The sequence below is a fragment of the Paramormyrops kingsleyae genome, chromosome 2 (assembly GCF_048594095.1).
Source record: "Paramormyrops kingsleyae isolate MSU_618 chromosome 2, PKINGS_0.4, whole genome shotgun sequence".
NCBI lineage: Eukaryota > Metazoa > Chordata > Actinopteri > Osteoglossiformes > Mormyridae > Paramormyrops > Paramormyrops kingsleyae.
Window position 1 is genome coordinate 16,665,064 of NC_132798.1, and position 23,193 is coordinate 16,688,256.

The following is a 23,193-nucleotide window of genomic DNA, read 5'->3' on the forward strand; positions in this document are numbered from 1 at the left end:
CCGGCGCACAGACTCGCCTGTATTTTAGGACATTTCGCTGATCATCGGTGTTTAAATCCTAGGTGATTATGGGGGAACAAAAGTTTGCTTATTGAGGAGAAAGTGCTGAGGTGGTGCGGATCGTGATCAATTTACACTCGTGGAAGCGATTAATCAGACGGCGTGTTTAGCGCTGTACAATGGGCGAGCGGGCTTTCATTGTCCGGCGTGATATACTGTATAAGGTCAGAGACCGAAGGGGATCCATTTTTCTGATGAAAGCAGAGCCTCAGTTCGTCGCGGATCTGACTGCATGGCCGCCCTTCTCGTCATTAGTCTAACGTTAATTACCTCGGGCTGCCGTAACGGCTTTAAGTCTGGTCTTTCTCAGAAACCAGGAACATGCATCTCATAAAAATGTCTTGTAAGAAAATTACATTTTAATAATATTAAGCAGGTTCAGGAATTAATTCTAAACTGTAATAGGCAACTAATCTTGTATAAATCGGATAAAATAACACATTGTTGAAGATTTCCATGCTTTACATTAAGATTAAGGTTAAATTAATTGTTACTCTTGTATTTAAAATGTTGAAATCGTTTAAAACGTGTTATGGAGGTGATTTTTCAAAACCGCAAATGCCCTGGGACTTTCTGCAAGTACATAAACCAGAGCCTCTTTTTAACTCTTCTGCACAGAAGTTCACACGATCGCCACTTTCCCAGCCTATGATTAATGACCATAAAGGCCGAGATCCCAGTAAGGTCACCGACCTCCATGTTGGGCTTTATATGCGCCCGGTACATGACAAGTTACAATCAAACGCAAGTGTAATACGTTAAACTGCTCAAACTAACCCAAACGTGTAACATTAGCAGAAGCGGATTTCATCAGCGCAGTTCCCCATTTTACCTTATTCAGACGGATCACACTTTCAGAAGACTGTCCAGAAGCGTCACTTAAATAATGTAAGGAAAGCGAGTTTTAAAGGATGCAAAACTATGAAAAGCACTTTTCTTTGCTTAAACTGAAACTTGAGAAAACGTTCAGACCCAAATGCATGTAAGGCTACAAGAACAAAATACATCCAGATATTCGAATTAGTTTTAAAATCATATGCAAGTGGCTTTGGACAATACGTTTGCTAAGCAGGTTAAGAAGACAATTACCCAGAAATCTGAATGACCAGGAAATAATGGACGGGGTCCTGTTTACAGGGGAGCTTTGGTGGAGTTTAAGTAAAATAAACCTATTCTGGTTCATTACTGTCAGACTGAAGTGTGGCGATGCTCTGTGTACAGTACATACATATTTTATGTAGAGTTCTGTGCAAAAGGCTTAGGGAGGTAGTAACTGTATATTTGCTCCGAAAGAAGCAAAACATGCAAATTACCTGTAAAAAATAAAATCTGTTCTCGGTAATGTTACTGATGTTTTGTTGGACAGCTAGACATAGACCACTTTAGGTCCCAAACACGTGCTGAGGAGAACCTCAGGCCATCCATCCATCCATTTTCTGAAACTGCTTAATCCTAACGGGTCGCGGGGGACTGGAGCCTATCCCAGGAACAATGGACACAGACGGGAACCAACCCCGGGCAGACATCAACACAGCACAGTCATTCCAAGTATTTATGAAATTTCATAAATTTATATATATATATATACATACATACACACATATGCAGTAAATATATATGTATTATTTTTTTAATGTTCCTTATGGCTACTGATCATCTGCAGAGTAAAGTCTGAAAAGTTTGTGGTGTGTAAAAACACAGACAAGGTTATACAGCAACCCTGTGACTGTGATAGTGTTAGATATTTTTATTGTTATTGGAATAGTGGGGTGTTTGTCAGTGAGACGTGTATAGGTCCCTCAGCCTGGGACGAAAGGAGCTCACCTCGCTTCTGCATGAAGCTGAAGAGGTCATCGAGGAACTCCTTCCGCTTCTCGTCATCATCCAGCTCATACAGCTGAAATAAAGTGTGAGACACAGGATGATGTGACACGTGTGACCTGTACTCCCTCGCAGCACCACAGACACATCAAACCTTACAATTGTTACAACCATCAAGCACACATAACATTCTGTTAGTAGTAATTACATTCTAACTAACAATTCTCTTAATTTAAAACCAAAATAAAATGGTAAACAAGGTTAAACATATTGAGCATTTGATATGCTTGTCTTGCCATTATTTTGGCATGGTTTTGCACTTACAAACATTAATAATGATTATATGACTCTCATATGCATAAATAAAAAATGTTGTATGAGAAGGTGCACCCAAGGTAGAGACTTCAACATAGTTCCACATTTTAAGTGTCTGCGCTAAGGGGAAATTATGTTTGACCTATTTCTTACAGATAAAACAGGAATTTAAGCTACGCTTTCCATAGTCACCTATCTTCTTCAGATTTGTATACGTTAATCAATGTTCATACGCATCCAAACATAAATTATGCTCACTAAGGAACAGTGTTTTTAACATGCTTTGAGATCCAACTTGCTAAGGTGAGGACCAGTTCCTTAAGGCGCCTGCAATTTTCCCGCAACCACTGTTTTTCTCAGATGAAGTATCTACGTGTCAGGAAACAGAACTCACAGTTTCCCTTGCATTACACAAAGACGAGAAATGACACCTTTGTGAATGAACAATCTCAGGAAAGTGCGTTATATCTGCACGGAGTGTGAAGCCTTTTCATACGAACATGTTAAAAAGAACAATCTTCAGCAAGAGGTCAAAAATAGATGGACTAACATATTATAGAGCCCTGACCCTTGAAGTTCAAAAGCACAGATATGAAACAATATTAAGTAGTTAAAAAAAACCATATCCTGCATTAAACTAGTCCAAGCTCATGAAATATGGTTTACCCAGGAAGTGATGTCACACAAACATTTCAAGTAGCTCACAAGCCCATTGGATGACATAGTGAGTGTTCATGCATGAAATATGACTTATGAGAAGATTCATTATATGGCTGCCTATTCACAGAGGAGGAAAAAAAACAACACATAAAGAGCATGTTAAAGAATGGTTAGATGGTGATGGACAGCCTATGAGTAATCACTGTGGTGTTCATGTAAATACAACTTTTGTTTATTTTGCAACATTACAGGGAGGGTTGTCAAAAGAGGCATCAGGACTAACTGACAGAATGAAACTGATTTAACTGCTGGTTCCAGTGTTTCCAAACTCGCTCACAGCTACAAAAACGCATCGCTACTGAACAAATCATCCACCTTTTTACATTCACTCAAATGGTGATACACAGATTATTCATAAACCTCTGCATAATTACAGGGGAATTCAATAACATGAAGCTGATTCCCATGTTAGGAATTTACACAAAATAATGTTTACTTTGTTTTCCTAGGTGATGAAATTAGTGTTTTCTTTTAGTTTCCTGGCATGTGAATCACCACCGGTAATTGTCAGTTTGATATAATTCCCAGTGAGCAATTTACTGTAACTAACCAAAGATTCAGGGGAAGGGAAACATTGGGAAGCAAGATGTGTGAGGGACACCCTACGTTTTATAGTAAATATCAGAGTGGGGGATGTTTCTCGTTTCCTGTCCTAAACAGAGGACACAAAATTCCAAAAGGGTGTTCCAGTGCGGTTTTCGGGGAGGTAATGGGTTATGGCTGTTTGTGCTGCCCAACAAAGGACACCGCAATCTACTGACATTACACAACCTGCTGCGTGTTACGCTACAATGCCGATACGAGGGAGTTCTGCCATCACATTTATGTAATTAAGCAATGATCGTATGTTTACTTGTCCGGACAGACATGTCTTGACCTGCGACGGACTGAACGTCTTTAGTCTGGCTGCCGACAGATTCTATCAAGGTGGTCTCTTCCGCTAAGAGACGTGTTAAAAGGCGATTAAAACGTACGTCTGGGTCCTCCAGACAGAAAGCAAAAACGTGGATGAGTAATTGTGAGAATAGAAGCCTTAGGATGTGGAAAGCAGTTCAGAATGTGTGCCGACTGCCAAAAAGAGATGATGTGAGAAAGCAGAGGTACTGTAGGAAATGCCAGGGCAGGGCTCGCTTCAGGAGAGCTCAGACAGGTCTTCTGTCCATCTACCCCCATTATATTCCTTCCATTTTCTTCTCTGTTGTCCCCCATTGGCTCCTCAGACCCATGTGACATTAGGAGAGACGTGTCACACACACAGGTGGAAAAGCGATGCATAAGGAAATTCCATAGTAGTAAAGCGGAACTGGTGAGCGTGTGTTGGAATTTGGAGGGGGGGGGGGGGTTGAGGGATGGGGGCTGGCTTCTTCGCTACTAAAAAGAACATGGGATGAAGTTTATATTATCATAGATTGCTCATTACTCAACCATCCATCCATCCACCCCTTCACTGACTTCTTTACTTAATACCTCCATCCATTCTTTAATTTTCAAACTACTACAGAGGTTCTGGGAATCACAGGGCACAGAGCAGGGTGCCACGGTATTGCAGGGTGTGCGCATGCATCGCATGGGCAATATACAGATGCTGATTAGCCTGGATGCAGGACTTTGGACCACGGGAGTATCTGGAAGAAACCTGATGCAGGGAGAACAAGCAAACTCCACACCACTATTTATTCCCTGTCTGAGCACAGGGTCACAGAAGGTTGCTCATTTACAGTCAGGTGAACAAAAGTATTTTCCACAGAGACCATGGACAAGAAGGTAGGGGTTGCTTGACAGTCATAGGTTTTTTTTTTCCAGTAAAGTTAAATCCCTGAGTAGCGGGTCTCCTGGGATGTCACCAGGGTAACAATTCCTCCTGGTCTGAGTTATTGATGAGGACCTTAAATTACAGATTTCATTTATCACCATAAACGATCACGTTCCCACAGCGGTTTGTCGTTTTTTAAAGCCAACTGTAGATGTTTTAAACAAGATCCTCTCAAGATCCTCTCCTCCTTAGTTGGTGATGTCATTCGCACAATATACTGCAAGCCACACTTGGGAAAATCTGGTTAAATAATGCAAAAAATAGCCTCAGAGTACAGAAGTCTGCATACTATATACCAACAGAGTGACAAGTCAAATGATACATGTGCGATCTGATTTTTTTTTTTTTTTTAAATAAACTTTTTTTCAAGCAAGGCTTATGAAAGTTAAGAAACAACCAAGAACTTGATCGCAGTCACCTATCCGGGGCTGTCCCAATCCTCAAAATTTCACCCTTGCTTATTATAACCTGACCCTGCTTTAGAAGGGGGAGCAAGGTTATCCATTAAGACCCGAATTTAATATGGCTGCCGTAAGCATTCCATTCCTTATTAAGAGACTGAACCACTGTCCACAGTCTGCCAGTCCTTTGTTTTTTTCTCCCTCCACTGGAATGTTCCAGATCTACATTTAATATCCCATAATTCTCAGCAAACAGTGAAATAGCACGCCGCTTTCTCAGTAAACGCCGAAGACATTTCTTGCACAGCAGAACAAGGGGGAATGTAAACATTAATGTAGGTTTTGTATGTACCTAATGACCGGACAAGTAAAAACTCGTTATTCGGGGAAATAAACACTCTAGAGTCTACAGAAATCGACAGGTTCAGGTCAGCGATCATGCTTTTAGGCTATAATTGTTAAAGTAATTGCAAGAAATGTTTTACTCTTAACCGCGTGCCTCTGGGTAATTTTCATAATCCCGCCCTTTTAGCAATTCATACAGTGATTAATAATACTCTCTCGGGACTAGCTATAGATGTACGGCTGCAATTTAAATTGAGATGATTTTTGCTGCGCTGTTGTGTGAATGTACACTGCATTGCTAGATGACACATGCTTAAATTAGATATGTCAACAGCAGCCATGTCATCTGAGTACTTCATGAAAAAAAAAACCTTAGTATCTGTGTAGAGGGAAATTAACACCTGCTATATCACAGAGCCTGAGGTTACATTAGTAGTGATGATTCAGATAGACACACGTTGACCTTTAAATCTAATCTGCGGACACCTGTTTGCCCAACCAGAAAGAACCAGCAGAGCCTTTTTATAGAGGACAGTAGACAGTTTTTTTCTCCTCAGACATTATGTTTGTACACGCAGACTGGCCACATCTTGTGTGGACTAATGTTGAAACGAGAGAGCAGGACGAGGGAAAAAATATGCTATATGATTTTTTTCCCCCAACTTTGTCTGCTTATTTCTAAATTTTACTCAAAAACAACATATTTCTCAATTGGTTTTCAAGTTGCAAGGGTTTGAGTTAATTAATTAATTACATGAAATTGTGAGTCAATGAGAATCCGGAAGAAATACATTTATACCTGATGTGCGTGTGGGTATGTGTGAGTAACATCTGTGTAGGCTGACAGACAAAAAAAAGAATGATCTCCTGTTGTGTGACTTTCTTTGTTCTGTTTGCATACAATGGAACCACCTAGTATTACATGTCTTCAAATGTCCGACCGAAATGACAGGAACCTTCATCTCAGCTACTTCAAAGCCTTAGTGTCCAAGTCACCTGCACTCCCGGCCGATAAATCACCTCCGGTAGCGTGGGTAGCCATGCCGCTAAACACGAGGTTCTCGTGTTTAGTGATAATTAAGAGAAAAACTACCATCCAGACTCATAGCAGGACAGATGACTCACGCTATTGTGAAACCAGCTTTACGGCATATCATCCCAGCCGTCTGGTGTTACCTGTAATAAGACTATCTAATCTTGATTGATAAGCTTGCGGTCTGACTTGGGTGGGGGCACAGTCTGAACTTTTATTTGCATGCTTTATTAAGTAAACATGTATAATTTAAAGCTACAGCTATATAGATGTGACCAAGCCCAAATAACCTTCCTCAAATAATTTACAAGCAATCAGCACTAGGTGCGTAGCAGCGACAGAAGGTCACTCTTAAGGCTTCCCTTGTGCAAGAGGCTCCCCTGCATTCTTCTCAATGCCGTCATCATCGCTGTTACTTTTAAAAGCTTAAATAAGCGTATCGATCATCGTCAGTGAAGGTTTTTTTTTTCATTTTTGCTTTCTTAGCCACAAACAACAAAGAACTTTGGGAAAATATTCCAGACCAAACCAAACTGATTAATATGTGTTTACTGGTATTTTGCATCTAGGATATTTCCATAGAAGTACTGTACGGAAATGGTGTATTAGCAGATTCTGCAGAGCACTTAAATGCACATTAAGCTGTTTCAGGATTCCGTCGAAGGAACTTCAGATAGAGCGCAGCACACCACAAACCTGCATACAAATTTTAGTTGCATGCTGAATCTCTACCTGGATATACCCTGAAAGATCACTGGTGCATTCTGATGGCCCATGTATCACCAACAATGGGCAAGCAGACAATTAGTTTTTAGGACTGCAAGAAGAAATTCCCAGCACTGCTCATCATTCTGCCCAAACTGCTCTCAGCTCTAATATTATTCAGTTAATAATCGTTACAAAAATGCCCGATGGGACCCCTCTGCTGATACAGCCACTCGCTCTAGGCTGGTTTTAAATTGTATCTGAATCATCTACAGTAACCTTGTCCAGTTCAGCTTATTTTTGTAAGTATAATACCATCCAGCCCATAGCTCCACATACATTCATATATACAGACATGCATATAACACAGAATACTTGGCACTATTATACATAATGCACTGTATGAAGATAAAAATAAATATGTGGGTATGTAAATCCATAACCATGCATCACAATGACAATGATTGTCTTCTCTGCATTCCATAATGTAAGATGAATGAGTCATGGAAATGAACCTGTTTCACAAACATTTATAGACATCATTTAGTTCAATTTAATATAAGTGTAATATATTATTTAAATAGTGGGCGGTAGGGTTGACCCTACACTTCCTAAATTTTGAGAGAAGAACACAGATATTTGCTACAGTGATTGTCTTATTTTAACTTTTTTTTTCTTATTATTTTTTTAATATATCTCCTCTGATGTAGGTTTAATTGAATGGGATGATGAAAGAAGATATATAATGAACAAATAAAAAAATATGCTTGGATTTTTTTTTTTTTTTTGGTCTTCACCTCTTTTAGATCATTGTTAAAAGTTGTTTTTAATTATTATACTTAGGATTCGTAATTTCAGGAAATGTTAAACATCTCTCCCAAATATCAGCTCACAAAAAGAGTGAATGAAATAGCACAAGAAAAAAAACCACAACATCTCAGCAGAACGGACCACTGACATGAGTCACCGCCATATAATACGCGTATCAGGAGTGCCCTCCATCTTATTTTAGCAGTTATGCCAGATGTTGCACGAATGCATTCATTGATTGCTCTGTTTCATAACAGCACTTGAGCTGCATATTTTTTGTTACTTAAACATTGAAAAAAAGACAACCTATAGACCGGGTACACCAGCTCTGCCCTGGTCAGCATAACTCACCCGCATGAGTCTTTTAATTGCCTCTGCCCTTTTGTAATGGTGCACTGCTGATCCTGTGAAAACCCCAAGGGCTCAGTCTCTAATTGCCCCCTGGTGAAATCGGGAATGCCGGCACGGCCATTAAACGCATGGTCATTCTGCGGGCCTGCAAAGCTACAAACAGGTGTTGCCATTTGAGTTTTTTTCCCCTTCTCTCTGGTGGCGGTGTGCGCCCTTTGCAAATGCTGCAGTTTCAATTCCCCTACTCAATGGCATACAATATCTAGGCACAGGAGGATTGCCCCCAGGTCGCCAGGCGTCCAGCGGCCAGGCACAGGAGGATTGCCCCCAGGTCGCCAGGCATCCAGTGGCCAGGCACAGGATGATTGCCCCCAGGTCGCCAGGCGTCCAGCGGCCAGGCACAGGAGGATTGCCCCCAGGTTGCCAGGCATCCAGAGGCCAGGCACAGGAGGATTGCCCCTAGGTCACCAGGCGTCCAGGCACATAAGGATTGCCCCCAGGTCGCCAGGCGTCCAGTGGCCAGGCACAGGAGGATTGCCCCCAGGTCGCCAGGCATCCAGTGGCCAGGCACAGGAAGATTGCCCAGAGGTCGCCAGGCGTCCAGCGGCCAGGCACAGGATGATTGCTCCCAGGTCACCAGGCGTCCAGCGGCCAGGCACAGGAGGATTGTCCCCAGGTCACCAGGTGTCCAGCGGCCAGGCACAGGAGGATTGCCCCCAGGTCGCCAGGCGTCCAGAGGCCAGGCACAGGAGGATTGCCCACAGGTCGCCAGGCGTCCAGCGGCCAGGCACAGGAGGATTGCCCACAGGTCGCCAGGCGTCCAGCGGCCAGGCACAGGAGGATTGCCCCCAGGTCGCCAGGCATCCAGTGGCCAGGCACAGGATGATTGCCCCCAGGTCGCCAGGCGTCCAGCGGCCAGGCACAGGAGGATTGCCCCCAGGTTGCCAGGCATCCAGAGGCCAGGCACAGGAGGATTGCCCTTAGGTCACCAGGCGTCCAGGCACATAAGGATTGCCCCCAGGTCGCCAGGCGTCCAGTGGCCAGGCACAGGAGGATTGCCCCCAGGTCGCCAGGCATCCAGTGGCCAGGCACAGGAAGATTGCCCAGAGGTCGCCAGGCGTCCAGCGGCCAGGCACAGGATGATTGCTCCCAGGTCACCAGGCGTCCAGCGGCCAGGCACAGGAGGATTGTCCCCAGGTCACCAGGTGTCCAGCGGCCAGGCACAGGAGGATTGCCCCCAGGTCGCCAGGCGTCCAGAGGCCAGGCACAGGAGGATTGCCCACAGGTCGCCAGGCGTCCAGCGGCCAGGCACAGGAGGATTGCCCACAGGTCGCCAGGCGTCCAGCGGCCAGGCACAGGAGGATTGCCCCCAGGTCACCAGGCGTCCAGAGGCCAGGCACAGGAGGATTGCCCACAAGTCGCCAGGCGTCCAGCGGCCAGGCACAGGAGGATTGCCCCCAGGTCGCCAGGCATCCAGAGGCCAGGCACAGGAGGATTGCCCCCAGGTTGCCAGGCATCCAGAGGCCAGGCACAGGAGGATTGCCCCTAGGTCACCAGGGGTCCAGACACATGAGGATTGCCCCCAGGTCGCCAGGCGTCCAGGCACATGAGGATTGCCCCCAGGTCGCCAGGCATCCAGTGGCCAGGCACAGGAGGATTGCCCCCAAGTTGCCAGGCGTCCAGCGACCAGGCACAGGAGAATTGCCCAGAGGTCGCCAGGCGTCCAGCGGCCAGGCACAGGATGATTGCTCCCAGGTTGCCAGGCATCCAGCAGCCAGGCACAGGAGGATTACCCCCAGGTCGCCAGGCGTCCAGTGGCCAGGCACTGGAATATTGCCCAGAGGTTGCCAGGCGTCCAGCGGCCAGGCACAGGAGGATTGCCCCCAGGTCGCCAGGCGTCCAGAAGCCAGGCACAGTAGGATTGCCCCCAGGTCGCCAGGCGTCTAGCGGCCAGGCACAGGAGGATTTTACTCAAATCACCCTCATCCAGGAACGGAAGGCACAAGACGGCTGCAGGCATACTGTGCAACTGTGCTCGTGTCGCGAACAAAAACAAAACACCCCAAAAGATTATGACACCCACCTTTCAGAGCCATTAAGGCTAATATGTTCTGCATGATGCGCATGAGCAAGGGCCACAATGACAGAATTTAAAGTTTCTTTAACATTGAGTTCATTAAGTGATTCATATAGATTTAAAACATTTTGCACTAATAGCAAAGTCTTCACGTCACTCCACAAAGACTACTACCTGACACACTCAAATTAGTTGCCATGTTTGTCTTGTAAACCATCCAAGCTTAGGGCACAAAGCAGGAAACAATCCAGGACACAGCATTAACCCATCACAGAACACCCACACCAACGGACAATCTGGCAACTCCAAATCACCAGCATGTTTTGGGAGTGTGGCGGGGAAGAACCAGAGGAAAGCTCACAGGAGGTGCATTGCAGAGACTTGAACCCAAGTCCTAGAGGTGCAAAGAAATGGTGCAAACCACTACACTACCAGACTCGGCTTCAGAACCTTTAATATAAATTCAGATTTTGCATAACCCTTACTAACAGCTAAAAACTGCTTACAGAAAACAACCTAGGAATGTTATATTCCGTACAATGTCTTTATCACATTTTATATTCCACAAAGCATTTTTTTAAAAACGGAAATGGAAATAGTCACTCTGATTAAGAATGGCTTCCCTGCTTTGGGATCTGAGAGGCCACACCGCACCTAATGCTTAACTGTTCTGGTCAGGAATGCAGATTAATGTAACAAAGTGTCAAAGTATTCAAAATGAAGGCTTAACAAACACAGCCAATTAAACTTGAACTTCCCCTGCTGTGCTGAGTGCCAGGTACAGAGTGACCTCTAAGATCTACCCAACAATACACAGAATTCAACTCAAACATTAACCTGACCCTACATGATTAAAAAAACCTTTTTTGTTGGAAAAATTCTACAAGGGGCTTAAATCACCCATCTATCCATTTTCTGCCACCACTTCCTCTTCAGCATCGCAGGGGGATCCAGAGCTTATCCCGGCGGCCATGAGCACAAGGCAGGGAACAACCCGGGATGGGGCACCAACCCGTCGCAGAGGGGCTTAAATCAGCATTCCTGTATTGCAGAGGACTGTGAAATTAATGTGTGGAGCACCCACAGCTCTAAAGCTCCCGGTTTTATTTCAGGTAAAAATTCAGAAAGCCACCACTTCTTTCACGTGGTGGCTAATGTCTGGAAATAAGACAGACTTCTAGAATATTCTGGAATATTCTGAGGAGTTAATGTTTTATTTCACGAAAACAACAATATTTTGCTTTTAAACTAACAGGTAAAATGAAAAAGAAAGCAAACGGGACTTGATAGGATGTGATCAGTCGTGAAATTCTGCAAAAGGTATTTTACCGAGGAATTTGAAGACTAGATCAAAAAAGAGACACAATGTGTGTAACCTTCCTACTCACCTTCAAGCATGTTGTTGCAAAAACAATGATATCAAAAATCTACAGTCCCAGGGAGGAGACAAATTTCTGCAGCTCCACCAGTGGTGTTCAGAACAGGAAAGATAATGTACTTTAATAGAAAATACGATTTAATTTAAATAGCCTTAAGGTGCAAATAATCTTTAAATCTGTATAAGTTATTATATATATTTAAATCTGTATAAAATATATTATTTTGCTTGGATAATAATGAGCTATTCATAATTAGGTCAAATATAAATGTTGTCATAGATTTTCATAACAATTTCAGATACACTCTCAGAAAAAAAGATAAAAAATTGTGCCTTTGTTTGTCATTGGGGCTGTGCCCTTGTAATTGTACCTTTTTTTATTCCCCATAAATTTTTACCCTTTAGTAGTAAATATATTACAGTCATGAGCATTGACATTAGTGTTAAATGGGTAATTGTGGCAAGATAAACTTCATAAATATTTTTCAGAAGCATCCTTTAACAGCAATGTTTAAAAATCATGCAGCATTTCATTCAACAAGTAATTTTAGTGGAATCAAAGTAACAGAAAGATCACGATCCTCTACAAATGGCTGAAAAGGAACCTTCACAGAATAACCATGGGATGTGGGTATTAGGTTGTAGAATTAAAACAACACAGAAGCACATATGATCAGAAGCAATTTTCACTCATATCTGGAGATCGATGTCCAGCGTTTTCACCCGGAGTGCACATATATGTCCCACGGCTGTGATATCCTCCTCTGATGGTAGCAGCTAAGATGGGTAAGCTGTACGATTCCTGCATGGTTATCATCTTGGTCTGACGTCTTCCAGTCAGACTGATCTACACCAGCCACATAATGACAGATCAGAAGGGGCAAACCAGGTGGCTTTCTTCTGAAGCATGGAGCATCTTAATTACACGCCAGCCTGTCAGAAAGCTACCGCCTGTTTCACAGAGAGGTGGTGGCCAGTGCCTGCAAATAAGACAGACTTCTAGAATATTCTGAGGAGTGCTTGATTACACCTTCGGCTCCTCCCTTCTTAACTAAATCCACTCAAAGTCTACGTGTGGCATAGTTAGTCCCGGTGCTTATAATAATAAGGGATTACAAACGCTTCCTTGAATTCTTGACTGACCAACCTAAGATAAGATTCAAGATAACCAAGGTCCTGCAGGCAGTATTTAATTCTAAAGTGAGGCATTTACTGCGAGTATAATTAAGAAAATCTCATAACAACAGTAGGCTAACAAAACAGACAAAGGTTATTATAATAATAGTGATGATAAAAGTATCCACAATGCGCCGGATCGCATGCTCTCGGCCAGGATATATCCACTAAAACATAATTTCTGCACGTTAAAAAGGTATACATGTAATTTATTTTAAAAGTATACATATAATTTATTTAAAGTTTCGATAACGCACTTCGATACCATATTCCTTTCCCACACAAACTTTGACAGTCCGAAGAAAAGCGGATGAGATAATGCTTTCTGCAGCGGGGTAGGAGATGAAAACCAGGCGGGATCGTTCTGTCAGGGCGGGGGCATCGCACTACCGCTACGGGAAACGGCGACTTCATAAACGATATATGGGTGGTATCTACGGACTTAAGTATCGGAGAATATGTTATGGGTTTTTTCCCCCCTTAAAACAGCTTTAATCTCCTAGTGCAGAGTGAGTGTTATCACGACCGGTAATTGTGTAAGACGCCAGAGGTAATCGCATGGAAAGCGCTGCGTAATATTCATCAGCTGATCAAACGTGAAAGCGATCGGAAAATAGCAGTGAGTTGTCATTTTCAACTTAACTGGGCAGTGTGAGTCCTGTACGTACCGCCTCCAACCTCATCATCATCATCATCATCATCATCATCACCACGATTACCTGTTCATTTTAAAAGGTAAACTGATTTAGTGGACATACCACGTTTTCATTTGGCTTTATTCCTCAATTTAATATCGCCTCTCAAAAAAAACACTATGCTGATCATACCGGTTAAACTTACGCATTGTACTATAGTATATATACTTACCCATGGTACTATACAGCTTCTGTTACTTAATCTTACTTAACTGGTTTTGTTCAAGAAACCACTGCATCAAAGTCCCAGTTAGGCCCCGTAAAAAGTCAAGGTTTGTGTTATGCTTGCGTTAATTCCACACAAAGCCTCATAACTGGTCATAGGTAAATAAAGGCCAAGAATGCCATCCATCACTGAAAAAGGCATGCAAAGAAAGAGGGCAAATAAATATTTGGGGTTTATTTGTTTTGTGTCACCGATGCAGGATATTAATGAAGGCGGATGAATTAGAGGGCATTGGCTCCCTGACTGGGTGCACTTTGTTGTCTTGCTGGCCCGGCATCGGCAGATCCATGGTGACTGTTGCCGGGAGTGTTTTCACGGAACGTTGCAAACGCACGTCAAATGAGAACAAAAAAAAAAAACCCGAGTCTAAAAATTAATGAACCGTCATAAAAGCCCTCCCCTTCACGGGGCAAACCCTCATGTGAGCTGCAGATAATATGGGGCCAGTGAACTTCTATCAGGGCGCCTAAAAGCAGGACGGGCGCTGTTTTTTTTTTTCTTAATCAGCCGATCAACCCAGGACGCGCATTCTCAGCGCGGCGGGCTGTAATTATAGCGCCGGAATGCTTATCGAAAATCCGAAAATACTGACACGCACACGCACACACAAGCGCAGGCGTCAAGACAGGGTGTGTATGGCTTAAAGTTTCCATCTGAATTGGATTCAAACTGCACGCTTGGCTGGACTTTAATGAAGAGCTTCACAGACAGATTATAATGAAAGTGTCAAGAGTGGAAGGGACTGGATCATTCGGGTTTTTTTTTTTAACATTCCATCTTTATGTCTGACTCCTACTGGGAGGAGCTTAGCGTCCTGTCCAGGTGTTAGATATCGGATTTCTTAGTGGTTACCTCCGTGTTTGTCCATAGTCTAAAAACACGCCGACTGGCAATACTTTGCAGAGAAGACTGCCGGAGGGGCCTCCTCTTTGCTGTGCCTTTAACAGCAATACGGTTCAAAATTGAAATACCTTCTGATTTTCAATTCTGGCCCTGTCCAATTTCTCATTTGATTTTTAATTAATACATGAAGTTAAAGAGACAAAGACACCATCGATATTTGGGGCAACGTGTTGTGAAAACATTTCATACAGTGACAAACACTTTCTGAAATCCAAACACTGTCTAGGGCAGAGCTACACTTTTTTTTTACAAGAACATGAATCAGGAAAAAGTAAATATATTTTATCCATCCATATTTTAGTCTGGATGTGATGCCAGTGCATTGCAGGGCACATACGCACACATATGGATGAGGGGCAATACAGAGGTGCCAGTTCACCTCACTGCATGTCTTAGGACTGCAGGAGGAAAGGGGAGACCCCAGCTTGTTATGGGGGAGATCATGCACACTCCTCACAGGGAGGAACCCCCCGGTCCGGGAGGTGATGCCAGAGTGAGTGATGCTCAATGTTTTCTACATTGGCATATTTAAATGATTTGTGGCCATATTATATATCACAAAAAAACAACTGTTATTATGTGTAAAATGGTGCAGCTGTTTGTACTGTCCAACCCAAACCCAGGTAATTATGTCCTGAGCTGGTCTCTTTTAGTAGGCTTGAGCTGTAAAGATTAGCTGGGTTTGTTCAGTTTTAGTGGAAAAACAGGACTGGACAGAGAGAGCGAGCAGAAGGGTGGAGCTGGGGTTGGTGGGGGGGGGGGGAGGCGGAGTTCCTTTAAGACTGCCGCCCTGCTCTGGGCTCTCACGCACAGCCAGGTTGGTCCTCTGATATTTTTGGGTGGAACACATACAAATCACTGCTTTTTTTCCCCCTGCAATATGAGGCAGGATTTTAATTTGAGAAGAAATTTTTTAAATTAGATGTGGAATTAAGCCAATAAAACAATGAGGGCGGGAGAGTGAAGAATGTTCGGAATGCATTTGGTGAAGTTGCCCGCGTACATCTGAGGCCATGCTTCTGGGTTTAGGGTTATCAGCTAAGCCGTCGGCGCACACAGCATTCGGGGGACGCGGCGTTCCTGTGAGTCACTGCTGGGAGTCTCCCTCCGCTTTCAGGCCTGAGAGGGGAATCCGTTCGTTCAGGAGCCAGCTGGACTCAAGCCAGGAGAAAACTGCCAGATAGGTCAGCAGGCCACAAGCGTGAGGGGCAGATTAGTCATGTGACACAGCCATCGCGGGAATACGCGCGGACCTCCATAACGAAGCAGGCTCTTCAAAGGTCTAAACAGAGTCATTTCTAGAAGCCCCAGGTGTGGCTCTGCAGGGCCGATGCGTCAGAGATGGGATCAAACACTCCAGCACTTACTGCACATGCTGTCATTGCGGATTCAGTCTAGCACTGGCTACATTTTGCCAATACGACATATAGACAGAAGTATATCCATTAAAAGTAGCTACTGGTTTGTTTTTCTAATAGAAAGTAAATAAATAAAATTATTCCTGGCGAAACAATAAAAAACAGAGCATGACCAGTGCCGAGGACCATAATTATCGTCTTGAGGATATCATTACGCACTGTTCTAAAAATTTCTTTGAACTATGTTATGGGGTCACAGTTCAAAGAAAAAAAAGGCAGGAGAGGGGGACGTTTGCTCTATAGGAAATGACAATGTTGTTTCATTAGTGGTTTCCACCATAAAAGGATCAAATTACTGCCAGATTTTCACACAGAATTCTGTTGGTTTATAGATAAAAAAAAAACAGCATACCTACTGGGGAAAAAATGAATCTGTTTGATTTTAATTATTTTGCAATTATTTTGTCTGATCAAGATGGAGCCTTAGTACTTCAAGGGCCATTTGCTGACTCATTTGCTTAGATAATAATTAGGAAGACGGCTAAGCGAGGATTTCAGGGCTCTAACAGGAAGTGCCAGAATTAATTGGAGGAACGAGGTCAGCAATCTAAGAGGGGGTGATGTAGATAAAAATGCTTGAGGGGACTGCAAGCAGATGGCCTGTTAAAGTTTGAAGCAGCCACATTATCTGTGAGGGATAGCATTTCCTGTCAAAGCACAAACAGAAAAAAGTCAAAGCCTCGAATGGGTATGAAAATTCCAGATTATTTGTGGTCTTGACTTCTGTTGACAAAAGCCATCAATGTTTCTGACAGTCTGCTAAAATGCACGGTGCACTTCACTGTTCATTGTTCATAATACTAACCAAACATTTTAGATTATTAAACAGTATTCCTATATGATTATGAGTTCTGATGAATTGTTGTTTTGCTACAATGACATTTATAATAGGTAAAGCAAACAACCCACTTTAATGCTGAAACACACCAGACCATAAATTATACGTTATGTTTCTAACTTTGTCCTTTGGTTAAGTATCACCAAAACAATTTCTACCCAAAGCATTATGCAAAAATCTTAAAGCGAATCATTCCTTGCACTTGCACAATCATCAATACTCCGGAGTATTGATGATTGTTTCCATCTGAATTACCCCCCTTACCCTTACCCCCCTTACCCCCCCCGCCCCGCTATTTCGTTTTTCCCCAAAACTTTTAAAGAGCAAACAAACGGAAGTTATAAGAATGAGATTAACTGGCAGAGTGGACGAATTCACGTCTGAAGGGGATTGCTGGATTCCAGAGGTGCTGGGCAGTAAAAATGCTGCAGTACTACTTTGCTGCTCCAGGATAGGAGCTCTAAACATACATTTATTCCCCATAAAGGAATTCCCTTTTGCCTTTCGCTGACTGAACTGAACTGTTTGCTCATCATTGCTGATTCACAGCTTTAATATGGTTCCAGTATGAAGGGCTGCATACCCGTTGCGGTGCCCCGCTGTGGACTGTCGTTAATTTTTTTGGCTTTATTGCCTTATCCCAGCAATGAACTCCGTGAGGAGCCCTCGAGCGACGGGCAAACAGAAGCAGAAGTGCATGCGAGCCCGCGCGAGACACCCAAACGGACCAACACCGATTACGGGGAATCGGGTTACGCACGACGCCGTCTTACATGGGCAGGGCTCCTGTGCCGCGTCGTCACGCAGTGAAAGGCTAAGCCAAGTTACTGCCCTGCGGTCTGCCTGCAAACGCCGGTTTCACACGTGCCTGCTCTTTGAGCGCAAGTTTGCAGACACATATGCTCAAACGCATAATACGCGTGTGCACATGAAAACAGTTTGATTAAGCACATATTTCATTCTGTAACTAAACACAGATACGTTTCAGTAGAAGGTCCTTGTTATTTCAAGAGTAAAACCAGTGCTGGTGACGGTCTGTGTGTTGGGGCGACACAGCAGCACAATCAGGCTGTTGTCCTATTTCGAAGGCTCCTTGACATGTGGTCTAGAAATACGTCCTTCTTTGCCCATTTGCAAAGGATCCCCCATTGGATCATTGCGCAAACCTTCGAAGGACACGGCCTAAAAAGGCTATGTAGACCACATCCTTAGAAAGATGCAGCCCCTGAATTCAGACAGTCTAAGTCTCCAAAGGCACTCCAGTCAGTTTCTGACTCCAGTCAGAAAGAAGGACCCCCCACCAAAAAGTACAATCCATTGTTAGCATTCCCAAAGGGAAGTGCTTCCCTAAAATGTGGACTGTCTGACAGAAAGCTCAGAGAGATCAAAAACGTGGACTGGTGGTGAGTCCCTGAGGACCGTACTGGGAAACACTGCCAAAGAGAAAAATTATACAAATAGCACAATCCTTTCTTAGTTCTGCCAAAATACTAAACAGGACAAATACATGCATATAATTCCCATTATCAAAGAATTTTAGTCATATTTCAGTAATGCTTTACATTACATGCACATTCATAATGCCTTTATAATGCATGCGTAGCACATTCAGTGCACCTTCATAACACATTCATAGAACATTCACAAGCAGCATGTAAGTATACCTTATCATCCTCAAATACCTTAACAGCTTTAATATACATTAGTAACAAACACTATAAGATTATATGATTAACAAAACTTAAATTGCTTCTTTTTTTCTTTATTAAACAGTGGTTCTCTGAACAAAATATGACTTTTAAATAAAAAGTCTCTGTCAATACTGCTGCAACATACTAATAAAAAAGTTAAATTACTTAAAAGTAAATAAACATTCTCTCAAGTAAATAAAAATAAAACAAATATCAATTAAGGCGCACATTTAAAAAAATAACTGTACTGTCAGATACTTGTTTATCTGTGTTCGCCATTTCTATGCGCACATGTGCAGTGATGCGGCTTCATCCGGCCCTTTCCGAATGTTGCTTGGGGAAGACACACAAAGTTTCTGCATTTGTTGCATTCCTTCGGTACATTTGCGTACTGAACTGAAAGAACCGTACTGAAACTTTTTGGTACGAACACACATACCGTTACACTTCTAACAGTATACTTGCCTGCTACTTATGAATATCCTAGAAATGTGTAATGAATGCATTGTGTAGGTACAATTAAAGTGTTATTAATATTTCTAAGGATTTAAATAAGCAAAATATAGAATTTACTGTACATTACATCACACACTAACACTTCATTATATACTTCATTACAGGGTATATTTGCTTATTGTAATCCATTATTTAATTCATATATCCTTGTATTGATTATTCATTTGACAGCAGACATGTAGGCTTGACAGTCTCTTACTTCAAACTAGATTTACCAGCCCTGGTTGAGGAGGCAGGGAGGCAATGTTTACTACGGCCAAGATGGCAACAGATATGAGCTAATAGCAGTGATCAAGCAGCCCATCTTTGTTGTGTTTCTGTGACTGCACTTGCGGTGACCTTGCAATAAGAGGTCAGCAGATTCTCAGCAGTGAATTGCAGCTATAAAAATATCCAACAGCTTCACAGAACATTGAAAAGAAAACTTTTCACAAATAGCGGATGATACCAACATTCAGCTGACCCAGATCGTGATTAGGCGGGAGATGGCAAGATTGAGTTTTTTGTTTTTTTTTTTTAACTGGCAGTAAAACCTGAATTTTAAGGAGCTGTAAGATTAAAACTTTTGATAAATGGTTCCCTAGCTTCCGCAAAGGCTGCAATACGGCTTCCAAATAAGGCAGTTAAGATTTCCATTGATATGTATTCATATGTAAAGGCTTGACCATTGTATAATGCTACTTGGATTGCATATTTCCCAGTTTAAAAGTAAAGTTTTCATGGCAACTAGTAGTAGTCTAATATTTTGCAACGGAAGATTAATTGCTCTAAGGTCACCAAATATACAGAGTAATGAGGATAATGAGATGCTGAAACTTAGGACTGCTGAACAGTGGAAGGCCATAACCAGGCAGATGACATATTTCTGGAGTCTTCTCTTTACAGTAAATGCATGTGCTGGAGTCTGCTATCCATCTCACACTAGTGTTTCCTAACCCAGTCCTCTGGGACCCGCAGACCCAGCTAGAAGCTGAGAGGGAGCAAAATCATGGACCGTCTGTGGGCCCCCGAGAACCAGATTAGGAAACACTATCTTACACATTTGGTCAAATGGTTAAATGTACTCTTTGATCTACCTTATACTATATTCGTGATTAGTTATTATTATATTTTAGTATTTTTAGTCATTGAAAAGGAAGATGTACCATGTCATTATTATAATATGTTATCACTTCTTTTTCCCATTTTCCAACAGGAGGGATAGTGTCTTTTTAAATAACAGTTTACACAACTTGGAGAGCAATTTGTTACAGATTATTGCCTCTTTGATTTCTTTTACTAATTGGGTTTGTTGTAGATCAGTGTGCTTTATGTTGAGTTTAGAGTTAATCTTAATTGTAATTATTGCAGGTGAAGTTGACTGAGGTTAAATCACAATGAAGTAAGATTGCTGATGACACCAACATCCTTTCAGACAGATTTTACTTTCACTCCCCAACCTTGCCAGTCTCCACATTGCAAACGTGGCCCATCATGCCATTTACACGCCGTCTGAGACATGGGGAATGTCCTTCAACGCAGTGATACTGAAAAGCCAGAGCGCCGATGGCAGAATCATTACGGATAAACACTATGAAAGCAAAAATGCTGGTGCCATTCGCACCTGTACTGGTGTGTATTGTATTTAGAAGAAGCTTTTCTTCCCAAACCGACATACAGTTGAGAAAGCAGGATCAGCTGTTCCCTACAGTAACTGGGATTAAGGGCCCAATGGTACAATCACTCTGCTGACCACAGGATTTGACTTGGTGACCTACTGATCACAATGCCAACCAGTAGACCCACACACTGCCCCCCCCCCAAACAAAAGCTCCACCAAGATGGTGTGGCTCTGAATTTGACCACCATACTATAGCATCGTATGCAAACACACGTGGCTGTGGCAGGGATGTGAAGGACTTTTAACTGTTAACCAGTGTTTCCCAACCCGGTCCTTGGGGATCCACAGACGGGCCATGTTTATGCTCCCTCCCAGCTCCTGGTAGGACTGTCTGGACTGCCTGGCAGGGAGCTGGGAGGAAGCAAAAACATGGACTGTCTCCGGGGCCGCCGAGGACAGGATTGTGAAACACTGCTGTAAACCATATACAATATATTATTAAATAAAGATGTCACACATTCCATAATAATTCTTATTTAAGAATATTTACACTGCAACAGGTCTCAGATTGCGATGGATTAACTGTATAACCTCAGTTCTTTTTAATAATAACATTGTTAGTGTCCATTATAAATAAATAATGCACCAATAAGCAGTAAGCTGACTGCCTCTTGGGAAGTTCACAGATCATTTAAGAGCCTGAATTAAAATGTACCTAGAACGTGTCGTTTTTAACAGGGAAAAGGAAAATGCAGTGCGGCACACTTAAATGTCGGCTGTTTAAGGCAATATAAAGAGTGTTTACAGTGTTACCCAACTGAAAAGTCAAATACCCCTATGTTAGAAACGGCCAGGCAACATGAACAGAAACGGCAACCAAGGGAATCTTCTTCATGGAGGAACCTCCTCAGTTCTGGACGATTCGGAACATCCTGTTTCCACAACGGAGAGTGATATTAATCTCTTTTGTTAGTTTGAGGTCGAATGTGCCAAACGTTTAATTTTCTAATAAAATCGTGACAAAGGACCCATTGAAATGGAATCTCAACATACGACACCACAGAAACCCCCTCCAGCGGTTGCCGGGAGAAATGGGAGTGGTTACACCAGTTTGCTCACCGTCCTGTACCTGAAACCAGTAGGGAACTGGAAACATCTCTCTGTCACTCCTGATCGGAAATGCCAAGACACCACAGAGGACAGGAGGCATGGGAACACCCTGGACAGCATGCCAACATGAAATTTATACACACAAAATATGGTTCCTAGCTATCTAGTGATTAAAAGGAAACAAACACAGCATAAGTATTAAGTGATATTTCTTCCAAACGGTTTATCCCTTCATTGACTTTGATGAATAATTCAGGAACATTCAATATAAAGGAGGAAGACTGGATTTCCTTTGGGTAACAAACACTGCCATTGGCAAAGCGTCGTAAACGCGCTGTTACATACGTCTACAAAATAGATCCAGCGCATTAAAAGTAGTTGTGATTTAAGTGATGTGCTTTAGACATCGCAGAAGCACAGCCCTGCATTTATGGTCTGCTATAATCCCCTTGGGACATATGAGCATAGATACGTAGACGCAACATATGTGTGTATTTACAGCTGTGGACAAATGGACTGTATACAAGTGCATTTCAATGTACATAAGGACACAAACCAGCAAACTTTCCACACACACATGGGAAGTTAGGCATTTTCAGCTGGAAAGCGTCCACTTTGAGATACAAACTGTATCACAGCTGTTTAGCAAAGTGGCCTTTCGGATAATTTTGTTAGCCGAAAAGTGGCCAAACCGCCATCAAAGACTGTAAGAGCTGCAATTATTTTGATGTAACATGAACTTTTAAATAGGATCCACCAGAGTATCTTTAGGCTCAAAGATATTTGTCCCATGTCTACGTATCAACCAACATGGTACACTATTAATTATTTACTTTCCAGAGAAACGAGCGGTCAGTTAGCATCTTGTTTGTTTGTAACCATGGGAACCTAGTTTCATATGACAATATTAGCCAGGTTACATTAAACTGGGGTTTGTTTCTTATGAGTACGATAGTCGAGGCATCCTGAGTCACAGTGTTATGGAAACAAATTATTTGGCGAGAAGTGGGTGTATATCCAGAGCAGTATGGCCATGAAAATATTAACACTTACTTCATATAAATACACACCCATCTGGGCACAACCCAAACTTTCAACCGAAGACAACTCCAGCTATTTTTAACACCCGTAAACAGAAAGGTATGACACGTCTACAGCATACATTTAAAGACAATACACAGACAATCAACA

At 42.7% G+C, this 23,193-nt stretch overlaps 1 protein-coding gene across 4 annotated transcripts in view; it reads right to left on the bottom strand.

Annotated features, from left to right (window-relative positions):
• LOC111856503 (AT-rich interactive domain-containing protein 3A-like) overlaps nucleotides 1–23,193 on the bottom strand; it is a 44,422-nt gene that overhangs the window by 13,218 nt on the left and 8,011 nt on the right. For all 4 annotated transcript variants that reach the window (XM_023836504.2, XM_023836503.2, XM_023836502.2 and 1 more), the window contains one exon: nucleotides 1,885–1,957. In XM_023836504.2, coding sequence (XP_023692272.1) covers nucleotides 1,885–1,957 — 73 coding nt within the window. The remainder of the gene's footprint in view (nucleotides 1–1,884; nucleotides 1,958–23,193) is intronic.